This window comes from Hyperolius riggenbachi, chromosome 9 (genome assembly GCF_040937935.1).
Source record: "Hyperolius riggenbachi isolate aHypRig1 chromosome 9, aHypRig1.pri, whole genome shotgun sequence".
NCBI lineage: Eukaryota > Metazoa > Chordata > Amphibia > Anura > Hyperoliidae > Hyperolius > Hyperolius riggenbachi.
In genome coordinates, this window is record NC_090654.1 from 256,415,658 (window position 1) to 256,442,489 (window position 26,832).

The following is a 26,832-nucleotide window of genomic DNA, read 5'->3' on the forward strand; positions in this document are numbered from 1 at the left end:
GGAAAGCAGGGTGGCAGCGGGGAGGAGAGCAGGGTGACAGCGGGGAGGAGAGCAGGGTGACAGAGGGGAGGAGAGGAGGGTGACAGAGGGGAGGAGAGGAAGGTGACAGTGGGGAGGAGAGCAGGGTGGCAGTGGGGAGGAGAGCAGAGTGACAGCGGGGAGGAGAGCAGGATGACAGAGGGGAGGAGAGGAGGGTGACAGCAGGGAGGAGAGCAGGGTGACAGAGGGGAGGAGAGCAGGGTGACAGAGGGGAGGAGAGCAGGGTGACAGAGGGGAGGAGAGCAGGGTGACAGCGGGGAGGAGAGCAGGGTGACAGAGGGGAGGAGAGCAGGATGACAGCGGGGAGGAGAGCAGGATGACAGAGGGGAGGAGAGGAGGGTGACAGCAGGGAGGAGAGCAGGGTGACAGAGGGGAGGAGAGCAGGGTGACAGAGGGGAGGAGAGCAGGGTGACAGAGGGGAGGAGAGCAGGATGACAGCGGGAAGGAGAGCAGGATGATAGAGGGGAGGAGAGGAGGGTGACAGAGGGGAGGAGAGCAGGGTGACAGCGGGGAGGAGAGCAGGGTGACAGAGAGGAGGAGAGCAGGGTGACAGCGGGGAGGAGAGCAGGGTGACAGAGGGGAGGAGAGCAGGGTGACAGAGGGGAGGCTTGCTTACTTACTAAATAGCAGCCAGGGAACTCCTGTGAGCAGCAGCAACGCATGGCTGTGAGCAACTTCCGGGTCCTTATGCTGGGATCGGGGGTGGGCAGCCGTGCGGCTTAACTTGTGGGCAGGTCGGAAGGAGGATGACACCATTGGAGGACAGAGGAGGGAGGAGGCGGGGGACATGGCTATTGTGCCGCACAGCCTTGAGGGTGAATCGGAGGGGTGGAGCTGGCTGCCTGGAGATGTCGGATTATGGAGGGAGGCCATTGATGACCAGACGTCCGCTGGCCAACCCGGGACGTTTCCCGGGCAAACTTCAAGCTGGGACTGGGGAACTGGAAAGCGGGACGCGTCCCGGGTAAAGCGGGACATCTGGTCACCGTAACTAAGTGCTTTTGAAAATAAAGAAAACCCTGAGAATCCCCCATGAGGAAATGGACTAGTCCAAAACCTGTAAGTTCTGTCAGATTTCTACTACCTACTGTAAGTAGCAGCAAAATAGCAGGAAGTTAATTTTTAGCACACTTTACTCTGGGAAAAAAATGTGCAGTACTTTTTATTTATGTGCTTTCATGTATTTTAACCACTTCCACACCATGAAATTGTGTGCTGATCTGTGCTGCGTGGGCTCTCCAGCCCACAGCACAGATCAGCTAGCAGCCAGGGCGATCAGACTTCCCCCCTTTTTTCCCCACTAGGGGGATGTCCTGCTGGGGGGGGTCTGATCGCCGCCGGCTGCTTGCGCTTGCGGGGGGGGCTCTTCAAAGCCCCCCTCCGCAGCGCTTCCTGGCCTCCTTCCCCTTCCCTCCCTCTCCCTCCCCCTGTGAGCGGCGCAGGACGGATTTCCGTCCTGCGCCTGATGGGATAGGCTTTAGCCTATCAGATGCCGGCGATCCCCGGCCAATCAGAGGCCGGGGATCGCCGATCTCCTCTACGGCGCTGCTGCGCAGCAGCGCCGTATGCATGTAAACACCGGGGAAGATCTTCCCTGTGTGTTTACATTTACCCTGCGAGCCGCCGATCGGCTCGCAGGGTGTTCACGGAGACACCCTCCGTGAACTGACATGGAACGGTTTCCATGGTATACACTTCAGGATTCAGGGGCGTATATATACGCACCGAGAATCCGGAAGTGGTTAAATGTTTTACAATTTTTCATGCTAGTGATCCTTTAAAGTGAACCTTAAGTGAGAGGAATATGGAGGCTGCTATATATTTGTTTTAACTTTTAAACAATTTACATTGCCTGGCTGTCCTGCTGATGCTCTGTCTGTAATACTTTTAATCATAGACCCTGAACAAACATGCAGATCAGGTGTTTCTGACTGACGTCTGACTGGATTAACTACATGCTGGTTTCTGGTGTTATACAGTCATTACTAAAGCCAAATAGATCAGCAGGGCTGCCAGGCAACTGATATTGTTCAAAATGAAATAACTATGGCAGTCTCCATGTACTTCTTGCTTTCCTTCCAAATTCCCTTTAAAGGACAACTGTAGTGAGAAGTATATGGAGGCTGCCATATTTATTTCCTTTTAAACAATACCAGTTGCCTGGCAGCCCTGCTGATCTGTTTGGCTGCAGAAGTGTCTGACTAATACCAGAAACAACTTGGTATTCAAATTACTAGACACGCAGCAGACTACTTTAAACTTAATGTGCAACCTGTTGTTGACAAACTCAAACAGAAAACCCTAGTGTGGAGATCCCTCCCTCTCTCTCTTGTAGGCAAAATTAATGTATTCAAAATGATATTCCTACCTAAGTTTCTGTATGTCTTTCGCCAGACGCCAACAGTAATCCCCAAATCCTTTTTCAAGAAATTGCATTCCCTAATCTCAGGCTTCATTTGGGGGGAAACAGTGCCGCGAGTCAGTCTTCCTACGCTACAGCTTCCGGCAGATCAAGGGGGCCTTGCCTTACCTAACATGTACCTATACTATTGTGCCGCTGGTTTGGTTACAATACGGTGGTGGTTCTCGCAAGATACTTACAATGCTGCAGTTACAGTTGAAGCTACCAGGTTGGGTTCGTACGAACGACTCATTTTTCTGCCCTTCAGGGGCACCAAGGGAGATACTAGATGCACAGTTCCTATGTCAACCACGGTTAAAACTTGGAAGGATATGCTTAAATACACTGGTGATGCAAACAAACTTTCTCCCTATACTCCCCTTTGGGACAATTCCTTTCTGATTCATTTTTCACAAATACCAGACCCTGGGATATGGGCCCATCAGGGCATTAGAGCCATACAGCACATAGTGAGCAATGAGGGTTTAATGTCATTCAATGTCCTTAAAAATACCTACAACCTACCTAACAAAATGTTCTTTAGATACTTACAAATCCGACATGCATACAACGCACAGTTTGGTGTGGAGAGTCCTACCTTGACTTCAGGAGATTTGGAACAAACATTAATGACAAACGGCCTAGACAAACCTCTCTCAACAATTTATTTTACTCTTATGAATAACAATACTCATAGTCTAACTAGGTGCCAAGCCAGATGAAACGACGATGTGCCGGGGCTGGTTGATTCAGACTGGGAAGAAATAGTAGATATCTTCATCAAAACACCAATATCAGCTAAAGACCGCTTAATCCAATTTAAATTTTTACGTAGAACTTATTTCACGCCGGTACGTATGCACAAAATCTCCAGTTTGATTGCCCTAGATGCAATTTAGACCCCGGCACTTTCTATCACATGTTCTGGGAATACCCACTAGTATACGGTTTCTGGTCTACTATAGTTACCCTTATTAATGAAATTCTTCAAACACAATTACTGGTCTCTCCCAGGACATTATTATTAGGCTTGCTAGATGACACCCGCCTGGTAAACATCCCCAATATCTGGTTAGAATTTTATGCTTCTATGCCGATAAAGAAATCCTTCGCACCTGGAAATCGAATAAACCTCCTTCCTTTAACGCACAATCGTGAAAGCTCTACCCTTATACCGGCTAACATACAAGAGTCGAGATTGCTTTCAGAGATTTGACAAAATTTGGGCCCCTTGGTATAACAATGTCGAGGCACTCCCTGCAGGCCCAGAAGATTAGGTTAAAATACTTCACCTCTTTATTCATTTATCATTGTAGATAATAAGTCCATTCCTTAAATAGAGTTTGGGATGCGGAGGCTTGCACCGGAGTTCTTTTCCCTTTCTCTCTCTTCTTGTCTTTATCTTCTTCTTTCTCTTTCTTCTGCTTCCAATCATCGATCTGTCTTGAAACAACTGTGGTCGTATGGAGCTACATATTGTTAATCAACCGTTCTGTTTTCTGCCTGACCACTGTTCCATGAGCTGATTACCCATACCAGATGTAATATGCTTTATAAGCTTATACTTCCAATTTTAATGGGTTATTTTTGTCACCTCACTCCTTGTATTCCCCTATATGCTGTATTGATGTTGACTTGATGCTTTCAACTTTACTGTACATGTTGTACTTATTTGGTTTTTGTTACTTTTAAATCAATAAAAAAATTGATTTGTTAATACCAGAAACAAGCATGCAGCTAATCTTGTCAGACCTGACAATAATGTCAGAAACACCTGATCTGCTGCATGCTTGTTCAGGGTCTATGGCTGAAAGTATTAGAGGCAGAGGATCAGCAGGACAGCCAGGCAACTGGTATTGCTTAAAAGGAAATAAATATGGCAGCCTACATATTCCTCTTAGTGCAGTTTCCCTTTAAAGCAGCCCAGCTGAAGACTGTAACAGCAGGCTCTGCTAATGAGGTTGCTGCTGCTTCGCAAAGCATCCTCATACTGTTCAGACTGCAAGGGGTGGGTCAGCGACTCAAGTGTCACAATCAGGTTGTAGCCTGAGGTCCTGGAAGTCTGTCTGCAGGACGTGACTGGAGAAAAATGGTTTAAAGCGGACCTGAACTCAGAATTTCCTCTCTGCTCTAAAAGATAAGCAAAAGCATAGCATCCTTTTAAAGAGACACTGAAGCGAGACTAAATCTCGCTTCAGCTCTCATATATAGCAGGGGCACGTGTGCCCCTGCTAAAACGCCGCTATCCCGCGGCTGCACGAGGGTCCCTTCACCCCCAACCCCCCCCCCCCCCCCGCAAAAAATGGTCGGAAAGTTGGTAGTACATTTCTTTCTTCCTGGAGGCAGGGCTAACGGCTGCAGCCCTGCCTCCAGTCGCGTCTATCAGACGCGCATCGCCGCCTCTCCCCCGCTCCTCTCAGTGAAGGAAGACTGAGAGGGGCGGGGGAGAGGCGGAGATACGCGCTGACAGACGCGCGTGGGGCAGGGCTGCGGCGGTTAGCCCTGCCCCAACCAGGAAGCGCTCCCCCGCTGTACGGAGGGGATTTGGGGGGACAGGGACCCCCGTTAAGCCGCAGGATAGCGGCGTTTTAGCAGGGGCACAAGTGCCCCTGATATATATGAGGTCTGAAGCGAGATCTATTCTCGCTTCAGACTCTCTTTAAGTGTACCAGAGACGTCAAATGCTAAAGACTTGACACTTACCCGGGGCTTCCTCACCGTCCTCCCGTGGTCTGCCATTCAGCCGCGATCAGCCCCAGTAAAAGGCTCAGTCATGACGTCCCACGCATGCGCAGAAGGCCACGACTGAGCCTGTTACTGGGGCTGATCACGGCAGACCGCGGGAAGACAGCAACGGACTCAGACGAGCTTATGGGGCTGGAGGAAGCCCCGGGTAAGTATCAAATCTTTATCATTTGAAGTCTCTGGTTTCTTTTAAAGGAGTTGTGAGGCACAATTTGCTGACCCATGATATACTTACCCAGGCCTTCCTCCAGCCCCTTGCAGCCCACATGTCCCACGCAGCATCTCCGCTCGCACCCGCCAGCCCGGGGTCCCCGCCCGTGAAAAGGCCGACCTCGAGGTCGTCGTCTACTGTGCTTGCACGAGCGCTGCTGTCAATCAAGTCCACATTGTCCGCAGTGTACTGTGAGAGAGAATATTAAGAAGGGCCCAATTCCCCTGTTCTTTTTTTCTTATTTGAATTGGTGGTGACAGTTTACTGTTCAATTGTGTGAGCGATTGTATGTGTGTACACACCCCTCCTGGTCTGTCTGTATGCCCAATTCCAGCTATCTGGCACATCAAATGTATCCTCGGAATTGGATTGTCTGTGCAGGCTGGCCAGTAGGGGGAGTGATAGTAGTGTAAGAAGTTCTGGGGCAGCCTGCAGTGCTGTACTATCCTCAGCAGCAGGGACGGATCTAGGTGGGGGGGGGGGGGGGGGGGGGCAAGCGGGTATCTTGCCCCAGCCACAGTTTGTTGAATTCTTAAAAAGGCGGCAAAATGAATGGCAGTTTAGGCGCCAAAACCTGACCTTTAGGCGCCAAAACCTGACCTTGCCCCTGCTCAGCAGACCTGAGAGCCTTGCTCATTCAGTAGCTGCTGTGCATCCTGCGTGAGGGTGGGGCCAGATTTACACAGACCCCAACCCTCTGCTGCTGCTCATTCAGTAGCTGCTGTGCATCCTTCATGAGGGTGGAGCCAAATTTACACACACCTCACCCCTCTGCTGCTGCTCATTCTGTAGCTGCTGTGCATCCTGCATGAGGGTGGAGCCATATTTACACAGACCCTGCCCCTCTGCTGCTGCTGTGCATCTCGCATGTGGGTGAAGCTAGCTTTGCACAGACCCCGTCCTGTCCTGAGATGAAATGCAAACAATACAGACGGCTTAGACAGACAGTTTATTTCAGGACAGAGAAACTCCATCTAAGCAGCAGGAGATCACACATCTATTATAAGACCACACGCATGTCAACGGTTGGAAATGTTTGGAGTGAAGGATCGGGAATGACCTTACAGAACTCGGTGTGAGGATAGTGATCATGCTGTACTGACAAGGAAACCACTGATCATCCACCAATCACCAGAGATCTGCAAGGAGGAGGAGAGAAACATTCTTACAAGATACTGCATCCATGTGCATACATGCAGCCAACCAGAGACCACACCCATGTGCATACACGCAGCCAACCAGAGACCACACCCATGTGCATACACGCAGCCAACCAGAGACCACACCCATGTGCATACACGCAGCCAACCAGAGACCACACCCATGTGCATACACGCAGCCAACCAGAGACCACACCCATGTGCATACACGCAGCCAACCAGAGACCACACCCATGTGCATACACGCAGTCAGCCAGAGACCACACCCATGTGCATACACGCAGTCAGCCAGAGACCACACCCATGTGCATGTGTGCAGCTAGAGACCACATACATATGCATGCAGACAGCCACAGACTACAACCATATGCATGCACACCGCCAGCCACAGACCGCATCTATGTGCATGCGTGCAGCAAGAGACCACATGTATGCAGCCACGGGCCAGATCTATGAATGTGACATAATACTGATCTTTAAGCCACATTGTGAAGCTTTGCCATGTGGATATCTGGGAGGAATGCAGACGATGGAGATTGTTCTGGAACTTGTTGAGTAATGAAGACAGTATTTTCACTGACGCCGATCTGTCCACATTCCCTGCAGATAAAACAGAAAAATCAATTCATACAGAAAAACGAGCACCAGGACATGTGGCACACAGTGGCTGCTCTAGTTTCACATTTTTGCCAGGCACAAAGGAGGCACCATGGCTGGCTACTGGGGCCCATTCGGGTGATCAAAATCAATGTTTGTATGGTAAGCTTTAAATATTTTTTGCCTAACTCAGGTGATAAAAATAAGGCCCGGCCAGGTGCAGGAGAGTGGAGAGGAACGCCAGCAGGCCTGATGAGCGCTTATTCCACCTACACACTGTAAGTGTATTTATGTTGTGTGTCTACCTAAATTAAAAGTTAATGCACCAAGGAGTGCTCCGTTGTTTCTTCTAACTTTTACTCAGGATTGCTGGCGCCACCCAGCTAAATGAGCAGCACCTGCAACCCATCCCAGCATTTGGGCAGCGCAGGCCAATTTTTACCTTTGGATAAAAATAAGGCCAACTAGTTCAGCAATGTTAGGAACCAAATGTAAACATCACAAAACAGAACTCAGGTGTTTTTGAGCAGAGCAGATTGTCCAAATGAGGGTGCTATTATTGAAGAAACGTTATCTACAGATGTAGTTTGTGCATACATGCTTTAATCCTTATTTGCTAGCAAGCTGCTCCTGCGTGGACAAGTCATGGACAAATCATTCCAGCCCCCAGCCTGTGTCTGATGACTGTACAAGCAAGGGGGGGGAGAGGCAGGAGGGAGAGAAACACTGTGCGTGTAACTCCTTATCTTAGTAGCTAAGCATCACTGGTGACTAGAGCTTGTATTGTACAGACAGGAAGTTTGGAATCAGGATTATTATCCTAATTCAAAACGTCCTGTCTGTGAAATACAAGATCTAGTTTATTGGCTAATTTAAAAGAAAAACAGTAAACTTTCAGTTCGTAAGCCTTCTTCAGACTCTATTCTTGTTGACTGACAACATAAGAACTTTCACCTAGAAGAAGGTAGAACGTTTTCTATGCAAATAAAAGCATCAACCAGATACATGCATTACAAGAGACCTTGCAAGGATTGTGAGGTATTTCTGGCATATAGATAAGACCCTTGGTTTACTTTACACCTACATAGACTCAGGCTGACATGGAGAGGTTTTTACAGACCCTATCCTGTTCACTGTATGCAGCTGGAGCTTGGAAACAGTTAACTGTATGTTACTAAGCAAGGGGGGCACTCAGAGGGACACAATGATTCCTGGAGGGGAGGGGGCAGTACCCCTGTGTAGCGCCGCCCACATGGCACATGTGCTTAGTATGCCACTGAACAGGTGTGCTTGCTGATAGAATGCTGGTGAAATGCCCTTTGCTACCTCTCTTCATCAATCACTTGACTAACCTTTCCTCTAAGCTATACCTCTCCCACGATGACTAACCCAAACCTCCTTCAACATAAACCACCCATCCCCCATGTTAAATCCTCCACAAGGCTTCTCTATGGTGGTGTATGTAGGGAAATGTGCTCCATATCTTATCTTTAATTAGAACTACTACTAACAGCAGTGGCCTCCTGAACACTAGGAAGAGGAAGGGTGGCACGGAGGAGGAGAGTGAAGTGGTGGAAGAGGAGGGGTGGGATGGAAGAAGAAGAAAGATGACATGGTGAAAAAAAAGGTGTGGCATAGGGGAAGAGGAGGGGTGGCATGGAGGGAGAGGTGACATGAGGAAGAGGAAAGGTAGCATGGTAGAAGAGGAAGGGTGACATGGGGAAAGAGGAGGAGTGGTATGGGGAAGAGGAGGGGCAGCCTGGTAGGAGAGGAGGGGTAACATGGAAGAGGAGGGGTGGTATGGGGAAGAGGAGGGGTGGTATGGGGAAGAGGAGGCTTGGCATAGTAGAAGTGGAGGATTGGCGTAATGGAGAGCCCTTGGAAGAAGGCCATGAGCTATACATCTCACCTGGAAGGAAGCTCTGAAGCTGCTGGAGCAGTCACAGCTCTCACACCAGCCGTCTTCTTCCTGTCATGAAAGAAGTGTCAGTGCAGTTCCCATCTCAGTTCCATTCACACAGTGTCACCACAATGTCACATAAGTGGTGACCTTGACCTGAGTGATACGTATTACCATTGTACTGAAACTTTTAAATAAAAAAAAAACAAAAAAACTTTTTTTTAGTGCAGGTTTCCACAGCTGTATACCTATCCATATCTGCTCAAGATCTCAGAGCTTCCTGTTAAAAACTGACTCCTCCCAACAGTGACTGAAAACATCCACTGCTCATGATTAAGATACTGACTCCTCCCACCAGTGACTGAAAAGATGCACTGCTTATGGGGAAAATATTGTTTTCTCCCAAGCAAGTGGAAACATTCACTGCTCATGGGGAAGACACTGGTTTCTCCCACCAATGATCAAAAACATTCACTGCTTATGGAGAAGACACCGGTTTCTCCCACCAATGTCTGGACGCATTCACTGCTCAAGGCTGCTGTCCTGGAACACTTTGAGAAAAAATTAGGGAGCAACTTCCTTGCTATCTTATCCAAGTGAGATACGTTTTTTGGATAGGACAGAAACGGAGCCACGGATCCAGTCTTTTTGCCAGTCTTCACTTAAAAGTGGCACTCTCCCTAACATGATGAGGTCACATGCCTGCGTCATGTTGGGAAGAGCGCCGCTGCAGTCCAGGAGACAGAAAAAGAACTACGGCAACCATGATGCCGGTGGAAGCAGGTAAAGTATGTATTCCTGCCGCTTTCCCCTGCCTGCTGAGCCACCACCTCATGGTCCTCACTTCCCATCCCACACTCACAGATATGCCGCGGTCGCAGTGCAAGCATCCTGATCTGCCATCTCACCTCCACCACCATCATAGTGTTAGGATGCCGCAGGCTGCAATGAGGAGGGGGGGGGGGGATGAAGCAGCAGCAGCTAGCTCAGGAGCCAGGGGGCTGATTTTTCAGGGTGGATGTAGGGGGCCCCCAATTTACCTTTGCCCTAGGCCCTGGACACCCAGAAGGACACGTTTTTGGCAGATGTCTTCTGTACTGAAAACGTATGCTACGAAAGTACAACATTTTGAAAAACTGATCAGTTTTTCAGAAAAACTGATCCGTTAGAAATAGATCCGATCTGCAACCGCAGTAATGTGAACCAAGCCTAATTTAACTTGTACATATTTATTTATTTTTTGTTTTTAGGGTGTTTTGACTCCAATCACTGTATGTTATAAGAGAAATCAAGGACAATAAGGTCCCTATCATGCTAGAAAATGGATCCTTACCATTTAACCGCGCCGTTCATTTTGGCAAACAACAACCTCAGGACTTTCTCCTTCTGTTCCCAAGTGAGATCCCCAAAATCAACCTTCCCGCTCTCCATGTGAGACCTACAACAATGGAAACAGGAGTTTACCTGGAAGGCTACGAGAACAGGTAGCTTCTGGGGAGGAAAGTATTTTGGTGGGCTATACGGACAGGAGTGTGTCGGAATGGGTTGTATGGACAACAGTGCATTTGTGGCGCAAAGGACAAGGATGGGGAGCACAAGTTGTATCTGGGGAACAGGTGCGGCAATGTATTGGAGGGGGGGCAGGAAAGAAGGTGTGTATCAAGCACTGCTGAAGGCACAGGTTGCATCTGCTAGGCTGGAAGGAGAGGATGTATTTGGAAGTATGCAGAGACAGTGTGTGCCTGGGGAGAGGGTAGGTGATGAGACAGGGTGAATCTCCAGGACTGGAGGGAAACAGCTTATCTGTAGGGGAAAGGGGGGTTGAGAGACCGGGAGTCAGTGGGGGTGGTGAGGGTCAGTGTATGTGGGTAGAGGCTTGCATACAGAAAGAGAAGAAATGGATCCGGGTGCGCTAAAAGGACACTGCATCTGGGGTTACTGCAAGCAAAAAAAAATGAAGGGGGGGGGGGGGGGATGTGGTGTATCAGGAATTGGGGAGTGAAGGAGGAGACAGGGATGTATGTGGGCATGCTGGAAAGACACAAAAGTAAAATAACCCGCACACCACGTATTGAATTGATCAAAAATTTGTATTCAAAAGAGTAGAGCACAAGGCAAAAGTGACAAGCATATATAGCTGTAGTAGCCAATAAACATCAAGGGCCACAAACACTGGGATTATACAAAATACATTGCAAATGTAACAGGTTCACAAAGGTATATTGAATCACAAGTATACTAAGTACATGAGTCTACCGCAATATGTGCATGAAAAGCATACATGATGAGTAGATAGCATACATAATGAATGAATGGCATACAAATGAACCAAGCTTAAGAGTCCAAAAACCCTAGGTTATACCTTTGTGAACCTGTTACATTTGCAATGTATTTTGTATAATCCCAGTGTTTGTGGCCCTTGATGTTTATTGGCTACTACAGCTATATATGCTTGTCACTTTTGCCTTGTGCTCTACTCTTTTGAATACAAATTTTTGATCAATTCAATACGTGGTGTGCGGGTTATTTTACTTTTGATTCTATAGTTTACGACTGTTGTCCAATTATGATCCAGCACCCATGCTAGTCTCCTTATGCTTAAATGCTGTATAATGCAAATTTGTGCATCAGGTGTGCAGGCCTTCCTTGATTAAACATGCTGGAAAGACAGACAGAAATGCATACGGCTGGGCAACAAGGTCAATGTATCTGGAGTTACTGCAAGGAAAAGGGGGAAGTAGAGAGGAGGATGTAGAAGCAGGGGTGTAAAACTCAAATACTAAGTCGGACGAAACTGAACACTGGGGCCAAGTCCAAGGCCAACCTCAATTTTTACTGGCCATCTTCCTCCCTTATAAAGTTCACATGTGTCTAATGCCCCCCCTCCAACCCCTATACAGTTCCCCTGGTGTCTAGTGGTTCTCCCTCCTCTATACAGTTCCTTGGTGTCTAGAGGCCCCCATCCTCCCATATACAGTTTCCTAGTGTTTAGTGCTTTCCCCATACCTTCCCATATGGCTTCCTTGGTGTTCTAGGGCTTCACCTCCAATATAGCTTCCCTAGTGGGCAAACATAATGTAAATTGGGGAAACCACTTGGGGGCCAAATTTAAGATTCGGAGGGGATTGGCCTGTGGACCAGAGTTTGACATGTATCATTTAGAGGGAAGGAGTGTATCAGGAGTTAAGGGGAAGGGAAGGGAGGCAGGAAGGTAACTGGGCATGCAGGCAGGAAAGAAATGCATCTGGTTGGGCAAAAAGGACAATGCATTTGGAGTTACTTGCAAGGAAAAGGTTGTATGTAGGGGGGAGGATGAGGGTAGAGGGAAGGGGTGTATCAAGAGTTGGGGGGGGGGAGGTATTTGGGCATGCAGACAAAAAAAATATGTATCTGGGTGGGCTTTAAGGACCAGAATGTTTCTGAATTGGTTAGAAGTAATCTGCAAACTTGGCTCTCCAGCTGTGAAGGAACTACAAGTCCCACAATGCATTGCGGGAGTCTGACAGCCACAGTCATGATTCATAAAGGCAAATACATTGTGGGACTTGTAGTTCCTTAACAGCCGGAGAGCCAAGTTTGCAGATCACTGGGTTAGAAGGACAGCAGTAAATTTGGGAGAGCAAATGACAAGGAAATATAGGAGTGGCCTGGATGGACAGGGTTACCATTTCTCAGCCTCTCTCAGGTCATGGATGACATCATTGGTGCTGTGTTCTTTGTTCTGGAAGGTTCTGACTTTGGGATAGTTCTCTGTTCCTGTGGCGGCCTCCATCATTCGGCTGTTGTAAGCTGCTTGAGCCAACTTCTGGTAACAGTTTCTGCTGGATTGGATCTCCTGTCTGACGTGCTCCAAAGACTGCAGGAAGAAAAGCTCCACCTCCGTCCTCTCTTGGAGGATATTATGGGCCAGTTTCTTCACCCGATTCATCTCTCGCTCCTTCATGTCCAGGAGTTTCTGTAACTTCTCCAGGCGTCCTGCTTGGTCTGCTGCATCTATTGGAAGTTGCTTCTTCTGCAAGCTGTCCTCTGGAGAGGCATGCTCTAGTCTCTGCAACGTGCGCTGGATCTCCTGGATCTGAGAATTCTTCTGAGCAACCTGCAGCACCTTCTCCTCAACCAGTTTTTCATAGGATTCCTTGGTAAAAAAAAAAAAAAGACGTATTTACTATTGTCATCATAATGATCAAATTCTGTGTCTGTTCTAGAGTGAAGTTTGATCAGGACAAGTATAGGAAAGCACCAGATACATCAAGAAGAATGTTCTGTATAAACGCTTGTTGTATACAGATCTACAGATGAGCACAAGAATGTTATGTAAAGAGACTGGAAAAACCTTGTCCTGCAGCAGTCGCTCCTTCTCATCCTTCAGCTGCCTGATGCTTTTTTGGAGATTGCGAGTCTCGTCCACATGATATGACAGGGCTTCTTTAAGACGCACATTCTCCCTGAAAACAGATCTTCCCACTTCATCCAACTGACTGAAAAATAAGAACAAGGAAACAAGTGTAATGTCCTGTCACCACACATATCCTATGTGCAGAGCTGCAACCTGAGGCCTCAACAAAATAACACACACTGACTGTAGAACCAAACTAAATTATTACTGTGAACAAGACCTGTCTAAACTGAGCAATCTCTACTGTATATCCACAGCAACCCCCACTCTATAACCAGAGCATTCCCTATTGTATATCCAGAGCAACCCCCAATATATAACCAGGGCATTTCCTACTGTATATCCAAAACAATCCCCACTCCATACCCAAAGCATCCCCTACTGTATATCCAGAACAATCCCCACTGTATAACCATAGCATTCCCTACTGTATATCCAGAGCAACCCCCAATCTATAACAGAGCATTCCCTACTGTATATCCAAAACAATCCCCACTCCATACCCAGAGCATTCACTACTGTATATCCAGAGCAATCCCCACTCTATACCCAGAGCATTTCCTACTGTATATCCAGAGCAACCCCCAATCTATAACCAGAGCATCCCCTACTGTATATCCAAAACAATCCCCACTCCATACCCAGAACATTCCCTACTGTATATCCAGAGTAATCCCCACTTTATACCCAGAGCAACCCCCACTATATAGCCAGTGCATTCCCTACTGTATATCCAGAGCAACCCCCACTCTATACCCAGAGCATTCCCTATGGTATATCTAGAACAATCCCCACTCTATACCCAGAGCAATTCCTACTGTATATCCAGAGCAATCCCCACTCTATAACCAGAGCATTCCCAACTGTATATCCGGAGCAATCCGCACTCCATACCCAGGGCATTCCCTACTGTATATCCAGAGCAATCCCCACTCTATACCCAGAGCATTCCCTATGGTATATCTAGAACAGTCCCCACTCTATACCCAGAGCATTCAATACTGTATATCCAGAGCAATCCCCACTCCATACCCAGAGCATTCACTACTGTGTATCCAGAGCAACCCCCACTCTATACCCAGAGCAATCCACACTCTATACCCAGAGCAATTTATACGGTATGTCCAGAGCAATCCTCGCTCTGTACCCAGAGCATTCACTACTGTATATCCAGAGCAATCCCCACTCTATAACCAGAGCATTCCCAACTGTATATCCGGAGCAATCTGCACTCCATACCCAGGGCATTCCCTACTGTATATCCAGAGCAATCCCCACTCTATACCCAGAGCATTCCCTATGGTATATCTAGAACAATCCCCACTCTATACCCAGAGCATTCAATACTGTATATCCAGAGCAATCCCCACTCCATACCCAGAGCATTCACTACTGTGTATCCAGAGCAACCCCCACTCTATAACCAGAGCATTCCCTACTTTATATCCAGAGCAATCTCCACTCCATACCCAGAGCATTCACTACTGTATATCCAGAGCAACCCCCACTCTATAACCAGAGCATTCCCTACTTTATATCCAAAACAATCCCCACTCTATACCCAGAGCAACCCCCACTCTATAACCAGTGCATTCCCTACTGTATATCCAGAGCAATCCCCACTCTATTCCAAGAGCATTCCCTACTGTATATTCAGAGCAATCCCCACTCTATACCCATAGCAACCCCCACTCTATAACCAGTGCATTCCCTACTGTATATCCAGAGCAATCCCCACTCTATACCCCGAGCATTCCCTACTGTATATTCAGAGCAATCCCTACTCTATACCCAGAGCAATTCCTACTGTATGTCCAGAGCAATCCTCGCTCTATACCCAGAGCAATTCCTACTGTATGTCCAGAGCAATCCTCGCTCTATACCCAGAGCATTCCCTACTTTATATCCAGAGCAATTCCCACTCTATACCCAGAGCATTACCTATTGTATATCCAAGGGAATCCCCACTCTGTAATTCTTACAATTACATTTCTTACTGTATATCTCCACACACTCCAATGAGTTCTGGGTCACCATGAGCTTGCTGGTTAGTCTGTACCTCTTACTGTATATCTGGGGCAATCTTTTGGTTTATCCATGACAATCCCAGCAGTACACAAAGACCCAGTAGTAGAATCCACAAGCATTTAACCAAATCATAACCAAACACTGTAAACAGAAATCTGCCAGTAGCTGTACAATTAGACCAAGAATGAATCAGCTGAAAGCTGCTGAAATCATGAAAGGGACAGACATGGTGTTGAGAAGAGTTATAGGCCAGACATGGACACATTGGTAAGAGGAGAAGATCTGTAGGAGAGCTGAGTACAGGATGGAAGGTTGAGAGACAATCAGGTATCTGTTCTTACATGATGGCCTCACTGTGAGCTTTTTCTGCCAACAGCACAACCTTCTTCTCTGCCTCCTTTTCCAGACGTTGCTGAGGAAAATATTCAAGCATTACGTCAGATAATGTCTGTCTATTCCTGATGACTGTGGTCATGTCTGGATCTGATGCTACAGAAGTTTCAGGAACATGACTCTGCAGCCAACCATTCTCAGAAGCTTAACGCTACAGCATTTATTGTTCATCACAAACCCTATCAAAGGAAGTGGGGAAGCTTCTGCTGAAATGTGTCTCCACCTACCAAACAGATGTTCAAACCATAATTACACATTCTTCATAACCAGTCAGAGTGGTGGCTTTCCAAATACCACCCTGCATCCTGAATACTCCCCTCCATCCAATTCCCTCAGAGTGGTTCCTTTTTCTAATAATACCCTGCAACCTGAATACTCCCCTCTATCCAATTCCCTCAGAGTGGTTGCATTCCCAGTACTACCCTGCATCCAGAATACCCCTCGTCCCCCCATCCATTTCCCGCAGAGTGGTGGCTTTCCTAATTGTACCCTGCATTCAGAATACCCGATCCCCCTTCACCACTAGCACCATTTAAGTAACACAGAAGGATGGCTTCCAAATTGTTGTTGCTGTACCAGCTGTACATGGATAGGTGCCACCATATACTACAACAGCCAAAAATCACAAGAGCCAGAAGGGTACCTCGCACACAATGTGTCACTGCAACAGCTTCTGGAAGAGAAGGACTCCAGCAATCACATGCTTCACAAGATTCCATCCCATGCAGGGCCGGCGCTACCATACAGGCTCCCCCACCCATAGTGACCATCAATGTGGAAAATACCCCAATAACCTCAACTCCTAAGGGCCCTTTTACACCGAGTCAGTGCGTTATATTCACCGCACCTCACCGCCGTGCAATGAAAGTCTATGGAGACTTTCATACTACGATCCAACGCGACTGAAGTGACGTTTTTGCTGCATCCTGACGCAGGTCAACAAGTACCTTAATTCGCGGCGTATTTAAGTAATACACTTCTACATTCCCAAAAGAGGAAGTGATGACAAGCGTGCATGGCTTGGCCAGTGGTCAGACAGGCTATTGCGCAGTGTTCCCTGAAGGCCTGATTTTGACAGTGCGATGCAGTGCATCGCACATGCCGGTTTATGGTCTGAAAGCTCACTGTCTGGGGGTAACTACCAAAAAACAGACTGGCACCTCTCCAGTCCCTACTAAACTCTGCTGCTAGTCTCATTCACCTCTCCTCACTATCAACTGAGGCAGCCCTTCTCTGCCAATCTCTCTATCAGTTATCAATCATCCAAAGGATCAAATTTCAGCTCCTCATCCTATCATGCAAAGCTCTATGTAAGTTGTCACCTCCATACATTTCCTCATTAATCTCAAGATACTATTCCACCCAGAACCTTGCTCTTGGCTGAGAGAGCCATAAACGCCACATATTTTAAAATGTATTTCCCTGAGAGCCATACAATATGTTTTAAACTGGCACAGTGCGCATGTGCAGCAGAGGGCTCATGTCCCTGTTGCCATGGTGATGTGTATACAGTTGATCCGCCGGGCAGCGGAAGTGTCACACGTCTTCAGCTTCTCTTGGCTCTCAGCAACATCAGCATCAGCAATTTCTTTGAGAGCCAAACAGGAGAAACACCAACTAACAGCTTTGTACAATTAGCTAGCGGACTTGGGAATTGACTCACTTTGGCCCAATAGGCTGCCTGTCAAGTGACAGGCACCCTGTAGGGCCAATCAAAGTGCAGGGATCTCATCCTACAAAGTCACTAGACCCGACAGGATGCAGAGTGGGACAATTGGAGCAGCCGTTCGTTTTGGGGTAGCGCGAGTAAGTTAGTAGCGCATGCTACAGCAGTAACGTGCCTACTTTGAAAATGTTACTTGCGCTGCCACACTAAGCTGCGCTGTTGAACAGTGAAGCTTAGTGAATCAACCCCTACTGATTTGTCTGTGAGCCAGATGCAGCCATCAAAAGGGCCACATCTGGCTCCCGAGCCATAGGGTTCCTACCCCTGCAGTAGACCCTCTTGTCCTCTAGCTTTGTCACCTCCTCTCACTTACACATTCAGAACTTCTCACGAGCATCACCTTTCTTTTGGAACTCTCTCTCACATCCAGTCCGTCATGAGCCTGGAAATCTTCAGGGCCCTTTCACACTGGCGCGGTGCTTTGTGGCAAATTGCCGCACTGCTACCACATCCTAATAAATCCCTATGGGGAAATTCATACTTCCCACGTTGCGGTACAGTGCGCTAGACCCAATTTAACACTAGCGCATACCTACGTTACTGTGTGGCTCCTGCGGGACAAGTGGCAGTGTGGGTCGGCCCGGAAGTCATATTAATCTATGGCGACCCACGGGTTTTTTTTTTTTTTTTTAAAGTTGGCATTGCAACGTGCATGCACGGAAGCGTATTTTTACAATATGCTTCCGTGCACTTCCGCATACCCGAAGCAGGAAGTGACCGCAAGCGCATGTCACTTCCTGCTTGGCCGATTGCAAGACAGGGAACACTGTGTACTTACGCAGTGTTCCCTGAAGGCCTGCTTTTGGCAGTGCGATGAGCGCGACGCACCGATACCACCAGTTTACAGTGTAAAACCAGCCTCAAGCGTTCTCTCAAAACACACCTGATCAGACAAGCCTATAATTAGCTACAAGTAGCATTGGAGGCTTACTGCCTCATCCGCTGACCCCTGTCTCCTTCCCGAATGTCTCCAATCCACTACCCTACTAGATTGTAAAATGGCAGGGACCTCCTGCTAGTGATTACTAATCTGCTGTAATTTATCATATGAACATGCACCAGTATTTGTGATGTCTCAAACCACACGTCAACAATGCCTGTATTTGTATTACTGGATGTCCTGGTTGTCTGAACCTCTCATGTATCTATGTTCCCCACTATTTGTTTTGTACTATGTACAGCACTACGGAAGATGTTGGCGCTGTATACATAACAATTAACAATCTTGTGCCTCCCTTATACATACTATGTGAGCTATCTAGTTCTCACCTTCTCTTGGAAGAAGCGCCTCTCGTTGGCTGCCACTGCCTCTTTGTGCTGCAGGTTGGCTTGGTGCAGTCTCTCTTTCATCTGCCAGGAGAGAACATGCAGGTAAGTCCAAGTTATAATACAATATAATAACATTTGTAAAGCACTTTTCTCCCATACGACTCAAAGTGCATAGATATGTCTCAGATCAATACAGGGTTGAAGGCTGGACTGTGTTACAGAGAAAATAGTCAGGTGTTCATTAATGCCAGACTAAACAGGTGGCTTTTCAGTTTGGGCTTAAAGAGAACCCGAGGTGGGTTCTAAGAATACAATTAGCATACAGAGGCTGGGTCTGCATATAATACCCAGCCTCTGTTGCTATATTATCTCCCCCAGTCTCCCCCTGCGCTCTGGTATGCCCCATAAATCAATCACCGTGCTGGCGACACGCAGCCGGCTGTTTACATGTAAAGTGTCAGTCTCTGCCACTCTCCCGCCTCCTCCATAGCGCTGGTCCCCGCCCACGTCCCTTCCCTCCAATCAGCGGGAGGGAAGGGACGCGGGCGGGGACCGGCGCTATGGAGGAGGCGGGGGAGCGGCAGACTGACACTTCACATGTAAACAGCCGGCTGGTGACATGCTGCATGTCGCCAGCACGGCTATTGATTTATGGGGGCATAGCAGAGCGCAGAGGGGGGCTGGGGGGAAACAGTATAGCAAGGAAAAAACAAACAGTCCTAGAAGCTCAACTGCAATAATATGTGAAGCCAGGGAGTCCACCAGTCCACACCCGGATCCTTCAAGGTGCAACAATCCACAGCAATAGAAGAAAAAGACTGGGCCTCCACCTGGATAAATGTAATTGTAGAACTATTTTATTGCACCATAGTGATGGTGCAATAAAATAGTGCTACAATTGCATTTATCCAGGTGGAGACCCAGTCTTTTTCTTCTATTGCTGGGAAACAGTATAGCAACAGAGGCTGGGTATTATATGCAGACCCAGCCTCTGTATGCTAACTAGATTCTTAGAACCCACCTCGGGTTCTCTTTAAATGCTTCCAGGGATGGAGATGTCTTGACCGGGTGGGGCAGGGAGTTCCAAAGTGTAGGGGCAGCATGACAGAAGCCTCTGTCTCTGAAGGTTTTGAGATGGACTCGGGGGGGGGTGACCAACTTGTAAGATTCTTTCGATCTTTAAATCAGGAAGGGGGGGGGGGATGCAGCTGCAAAAAGTCCTTCAGGTATTACTTGTTTTATTTTGCTGCCTGAAAGCGTTCATTTCTAGGCATGGAAGTGACAGCTACTGCCTTGTCGGTACCGTGTTGGGAACATGGTAAACATTACTGATAAGCAAATTACAGCCATAAAAGTTTTCCTGGCAGAATACAACTTCTGAGCTCCGGGGAGAGATAAAATACAGGCACTATTGACCTTTTTCTAACTCTGGGACACATAATAGGCTGCCACTGATTAGAGACTGTAAACCATTCAACCTACTTTGTAAATGTTAAAATAGAAAAAGAAATACCAGGGATACATAAAAAAGTCACTTTTAGGAGGAGAAGGATAAATGGATAAATATACTGGTAATTGTTTATCTTATTGGTTTATTTTCGCCTCAGGTTCACTTTAAACAGAATTCTCCATTTTATCAGTAGCTGGTGGAATGAGCGAAGGGTCGGTGTTATCGGACAATGGCGGGGTTGCTAGTTAACAGCCTTGCAGCGGCATTCTGTACTAATTGCAGGCGGTGCAGGTCTTTGTTTGGAAGGCCTGTATAGAGAACATTGCAATAGTTATAAGTAGTGGGTGGCTTATGTGAAATATGATGAATCACCTCATCCAACTCTCTCTCCAGTTCCATTTTACGTCTGCGGAATTCCTTCATGGCTCTGAACTCCGACTGGATCATCTGAAGGTCGTGACTTTTCTGGGCACATCTTGCTTCCAAACTGTCCATCTGTTTCTTGTAGGTGTCCACCTGTAAAAGCCAGAATCAAGATAATATTCAATGAGAATAAAGGCTGGATACAGCTCTGCTGCCATGGCCTAACTGTGGTGCTGCCCCATTGTCATGAGTACTGTTCTTTTCCCAAATAAAACAGCATCCCTTCTGATCATACCATGTAACACACAATCTACTGTATGTGTGCCTCTGATCCATTCTACTGCCAAGCCCACACAATGCCATCTTCAAATGGATCACCCGGTTTATTGCAGAGCTCCTTCCAACCACACCTTCCATCTAATGCTGCCTCATCATTCATGTGAGGACTCCCTGCATGTGCAGTAGCCCCCATACCATCCCTACCTCCCATCTACTGCTGGCCTCATCATCCATGTGCAGACTCCCTGCATGTGCAGCGGTCCCCATTCCATCCACACCTCCCATCCACTGCTGACCTCGCCATCCATGTGAAGACTCCCTGCATGTGCAGCAGCCCCCATTCCATCCCCACCTCCCATCTACTGCTGGCCTCATCATCCATGTCCAGACTCCCTGCATGTGCAGCGGTCCCCATTCCATCCACACCTTCCATCTACTGCTGGCCTCATCATCCATGTGAAGACTCCCTGCATGTGCAGCGGTCCCCATTCCAACCACACCTTCCATCTACTGCTGTCTAATCATCCATGTGAAGACTCCCTGCATGTGCAGCAGCCCCCATTCCATCCACATCTCCCAGCTACTGCTGCCTCATCATCCATGTGCAGACTCCCTGCATGTGCAGCAGCCCCCATTCCAACCACACCTTCCATCTGCTCCTGGTCTCATCATCCATGTGAGGACTCCCTGCATGTGCAGCAACCCCCATTCCAACCACACCTCCCATCTGCTCCTGGTCTCATCATCCATGTGAAGACTCCCTGCATGTGCAGCAGCCCACATTCCATCCACACCTTCCATCTAATGCTTGCCTCATCATCCACGTGAAGACTCCCTGCATGTGCAGCGGTCCCCATTCCATCCACATCTCCCAGCTTCTGCTGGCCTCGTCATCCATGTGAAGACTTCCATACATGGGTAGCAGCACCGCCCTCTGCCTGTACACAACCAGCACCACGCTCTGCCTGTAAGCACCCAGCACCGCCCTCTGCCTGTACACACCCAGCACCGCCTTCTGCCTGTACGCGCCCAGCACCACCTTCTGCATGTATGCGCCCAGCACCACCTTCTGCCTGTACGCACCCAGCATAGCCTTCTGCCTGTACGCACCCAGCATAGCCTTCTGCCTGTACGCACCCAGCATAGCCTTCTGCCTGTATGCCCCCAGCACCACCTTCTGCCTGTACACACCCAGCACTGCCTTCTGCCTGTACACACCCAGCACCGCCCTCTGCCTCTACACACCAAGCACCGCCCTCTGCCTCTACACACCCAGCACCGCCTTCTGCCTCTACACACCCAGCACCGCCCTCTGCCTGTACATACCCAGCACCGCCCTCTGCCTGTACACACCAAACACCACCCTCTGCCTGTACACACCCAGCATCGCCCTCTGCTTGTACATACCCAGCACCGCCCTCTGCCTGTACACACCCAGCACCGCCCTCTGCCTGTACACACCCAGCACCGCCCTCTGCTTGTACATACCCATCACCGCCCTCTGCCTGTACATACCCAGCACCGCCCTCTGCCTGTACATACCCAGCACCGCCCTCTGCCTGTACATACCCAGCACCGCCCTCTGCCTGTACACACCCAACACCACCCTCTGCCTGTATGCACCCAGCACCCCCTTCTGCCTGAATGCAAGCAGCACTACCTTCTGCCTGTACGCACCCAGCGCGCCTTCTGCCTGTACGCACCCAGCACCACCTTCTGCCTGTAAGCACCCAGCAACGCCCTCTGCCTGTACGCACCCAGCACTGCTTCTGCCTGTACGCACCCAGCACCACCTTCTGCCTGTACACATCCAACACTGCCCTCTGCCTATACATACTTCACATCCAGCAGTAACCAGCTATATACAGTTGGAAAAACTTATAGAGAAACTCACCAGTTGATCTCTCTCTTCCTCTGCCTGTTTCCTCTCTATGTACAGCTGTTGTTGCAATTTCTCAATCTATGGACATAAATACAAGAGTAACTCATTCATGGCAAACAGAGAGGGGTATTCACAAAGGGAGGATGGAACAGAGAGCGGTATCCACACACAGAGGAGGAAACAGAGAGGGTGTAATCACACGGGGAGGAGGGAACAGAGAGGAGGGCAATTACACAGGGAGGAGGGAACAGAGAGGGGGAAATCACACAGGGAGGAGGGAACAGAGAGGGGGAAATCACACAGGGAGGAGGGAACAGAGAGGGGGGCAACCACACAGGGAGGGAAAAGAGAGGGGAAATCGCACAGGGAAGAGGGAACAAAGAGGGGTAATCACACAGGGAGGAGGAAACAGAGAGGGGGTAATCACACAGGGAGGAGGGAACAGAGAGGGGGAAATCACACAGGGAGGAGGGAACAGAGAGGGGGAAATCACACAGGGAGGAGGGAACAGAGAGGGGGAAATCACACAGGAAGGAGGGAACAGAGAGAGGGAAATCACACAGGGAGGGGGGAACAGAGAGGGGTAATCACACAGGGAGGAGGGAACAGAGATGGGGCAATCACACAGGGAGGAGGGAGCAGAGAGGGGGAAATCACACAGGGAGGAGGGAACAGAGAGGGGTAATCACACAGGGAGGAGGGAACAGAGACGGGGTAATTACACAAGGAGGGGGGAACAGAGAGGGGTAATCACACAGGGAGGAGGGAACAGAGAGGGGGAAATCACACAGGGAGGAGGAAACAGAGAGGGGTAATCACACAGGGAGGAGGGAACAGAGACGGGGTAATTACACAGGGAGGAGGGAACAGAGAGGGGGAAATCACACAGGGAGGAGGGAACAGAGAATGGAATGAACAGGGGTATAGAGGTACTGTATGTGTCGGGAGGAAGTCATACCAGCTCATCCTTCTCCTGGTCCTGCTTCTTCAGGAATCCAACCACATCCAGCAGGTCCTTCTCCATTTGCTCCTGGTTCTTGCTGAGTTCCTCATTGTTCTGTGCCAGAGTCCGGGCCGCATCTCGGTACTGAGACCGGGATAGCTCGGCCATCTTCAGCCGGGACTCCCACACTGCAGCATTAGCTTTCATCTTCTCCACCTCCGACTCCTTCTCCACCCTCGTGTCATGTTTCCCCACCTTCTTCTTCCTGCACAGATAGCATAACAACCTTCAGCCTGATCCTTTCAAGTACTGGGATATCAAGAGGAACGGGAGGTATATGGAAGAAAGGGGAGGTACATTGGAGATAATGGAGGGGGAAGCGAGGTATATTGTGGTATATAGGGGGAGGGGGGGTTTGAGGAATATTTGGGTATTTGGAGGGGGGAGAGGAGATATATTGCGGTATATGGAGGTGTACAGATGAAAGTGTCACATGCAGAAATGGGTGCAAAATAACAGAAATAGAATATTAGTAATTTTACTGATACTCCATAATCCACTATAGTAGAATATCTGTAACTTTACCAATATTTTACTACGTCCTAACCTAACCCTATTCCCACACAGAACCCTCCCTCTTAATGCCTAACACTAACCGATACCCCCAGGAGGTGCGTAACAGTAAAACTCCCCTGGTGGGTGGCTAACCATAACCCCTCCCCCACCATCCCTAACCCTTAAAGCCCCCTCCACTGCCATAGGTGCCCATTAACAGATCAGCTGTGAGTGTAAATTTGAGTAAAGAAAGAGGGACACTGTAAGACACACCAGTGTTCTCCCCAGAATTTTTTTCCAGCTGAGTGGCATGAAATAGTAGCCGGTAAGCATGAAAAAGTAGCTGAGTGGAGTGAGATGAGAATGCAGGGCAACTCTGCTTACAGCATAGGAGGAGGTGAGCCGATGACAGCCGGGTGGTCACCAAAACTAGCCGGGTGAAGCACTCGGCTAAAAGAGCCTGGGGAGAACACTGCACGCCCCTACCACATCTCTAGCCACGCTTAGCTACACCCCTAGTCACGCATATCACAAAGCATTCAGAAGCAAAAGAGATACGGTGGTTTTATCATTCGAACTATGCTAGTCCTATGCTATCATCATTAGGCTTCTTTTACACTGCAAATCTTTGCAATTTTCACAGGATGCTAGCAATACAAGAAATAAAACGCAAAAAAACAGCAGTATGCAGAACTTTTTTCTTAATCACAGCAAAAATCGTAATCGCATATAAAATCACATCAAAATAATCGGAATTCATGTAGTGTAAAACAGCCCTTAGTTTTATTTTATAATAACATTGGAAAATGTTACACATATCTGTACATCAGTCAAAAAAAAGAGGGACATATGAGGAAATGACACATGAGGAAAAAAGAGGGACAGAGGGATTTGGTTCCCAAAGAGGGATAGTCCCTCCAAAAGAGGGACAGTTGGGAGCTATGATTATCCCACATTTACTTAAGGGGGAGGGGAGATATATTGGGGTATATGGAGGGGATGGGGCAGGATACTGGGGTATATGGAGGGGGTGGGGCAGGATGTTGTACTGTATGGTGGAAAGGTATAAGGAGGTTTATGGTGGTATATGGAGGAGGAGGAGGGAAGGTATATTGTGGTATATGGAGGAGGAGGGAAGGTATATTGGGGTGTATGGGGTGGGGGGGGGCATTGGGGTATATGGAGGGAGAGGGGAGGTATATTGGGGTATAAGGAGAGGATGTGTATTTGGGTATAAGGAGAGGAGGTGTATTGGGATATATGTAGGTGGAGGGGAGGTATATTGGGGTACATGGAGTAGAAGCAGAGGTGTACTGTGACATACCTCCCAACTTTTTAAAATGAGAAAAAAGGGACACTTAAGCCACGCCCCTGCCACACCTATGGCCACGTCCTCACCGCACCTCTAGTCACGCATACCATAAAGATTTCATAAGAAAAATATGTTGGTTTTTTAATTCAAACCACATTGGTCCTTTCTATCCTGGTTAATTTTTCTTTATAGTAACATATTAAAATTAGTATTATATCAATTTAAAGGTTGGGAATAAAGTTTAGAATCAATCAAACACATTTTTAGTATAGAAATATATATATTTATATAGAAAGAGGGACAAAGTCCTGAAAGAGGGACAAATGAGGGTGAAAGAGGGACAGAGCTTCCAAAAAGGGACAGTTGGGAGCTATGCTGTGACATATGGAGAGGGAGGAGGGGTATATTGGGGTATATGGAGGGGTGCAGGTATACTGGGGATATGGATGGGAAGGGGAGGTATTTTGGAGTATATGGAAGGGGGGTATATTGGGGTATATGGAGGAGATGGTGCAGGGATATTGAGGTATATGGAGGAGGCAGGGAATGGTATTGGGTTATATGGAGGGGATATAGGGGAATAGGGAGGGGTAGGATATTGGGATACCTCTTGCTCCCCTTCCGCACTCCCGGCATTTTCGGCTCTTGTTGTGGCGTTGCGTCTCTATAGCAACGGCAATCCCGCCCTTCATCACGTGACCGGAACTGCCGCTATACGCTTCCGTGTTTTAGATAGCCGCTTATGTTTTGAGTGGACTGGAGTTTGGGGCTTGTGTGATGCGGCTGCTCTGTGTAAAATATTAACAGTGTAGTGACGTCGCAGGACAAGGGTCGCTCTCTGTCATTATGGGCGCCTCTACTACAACCTTATCTATCCTCAGATTAGAAACTTCTAGGAATGTCTCCATATCTACTCCTCACAACTTCGTTTGCAGAATAATTAATTGTTTTATATATTATATAGTCTATAATATAAAACATAACAATATTAACATAACAATACATGCACATAATAATAATATAATATAACTATATCCCTTTTATGGAGAGATGGGCAGGGTGTACTTCTCTTCAGGGGAGTGAGGACAAAGGGGGACTTTATGTTCCTTCCATGGAGAGATGGGCAGGACTTACTTCTTCAGGAGAGCTACTAGCTAGGACAAAAGAGGACTATATGTACCTT

General features: G+C 48.1%; 1 protein-coding gene across 1 annotated transcript; it reads right to left on the reverse strand.

Moving 5' to 3' along the window:
• Positions 1 to 6,332: 6,332 nt before the first annotated feature.
• BBOF1 (basal body orientation factor 1) lies at positions 6,333 to 26,331 on the reverse strand. Its single transcript, XM_068252120.1, has 11 exons — positions 26,257 to 26,331; positions 23,798 to 24,047; positions 22,852 to 22,917; positions 20,688 to 20,831; positions 18,866 to 18,946; positions 15,819 to 15,889; positions 13,387 to 13,531; positions 12,719 to 13,188; positions 10,387 to 10,491; positions 9,063 to 9,122; positions 6,333 to 7,156 (listed from the first exon to the last, which is right to left on the reverse strand). Exons 1-11 carry the CDS (start codon positions 26,283 to 26,285, stop codon positions 7,033 to 7,035), a joined length of 1,545 nt encoding a protein of 514 aa, XP_068108221.1. The 5' UTR covers positions 26,286 to 26,331; the 3' UTR covers positions 6,333 to 7,032.
• Positions 26,332 to 26,832: the final 501 nt, after the last annotated feature.

Coding starts and splice junctions, on each gene's coding strand:
- BBOF1 (XM_068252120.1), bottom strand. CDS start 26,285: ATGCCGGGAGTGCGGAAGGGGAGCAAGAG. Junction 20,832..22,851: donor AGGAAGAGAGAGATCAACTG/GTGAGTTTCTCT, acceptor TGGCTTTTACAG/GTGGACACCTACAAGAAACA. Junction 9,123..10,386: donor ATGAACGGCGCGGTTAAATG/GTAAGGATCCAT, acceptor CTTTCATGACAG/GAAGAAGACGGCTGGTGTGA.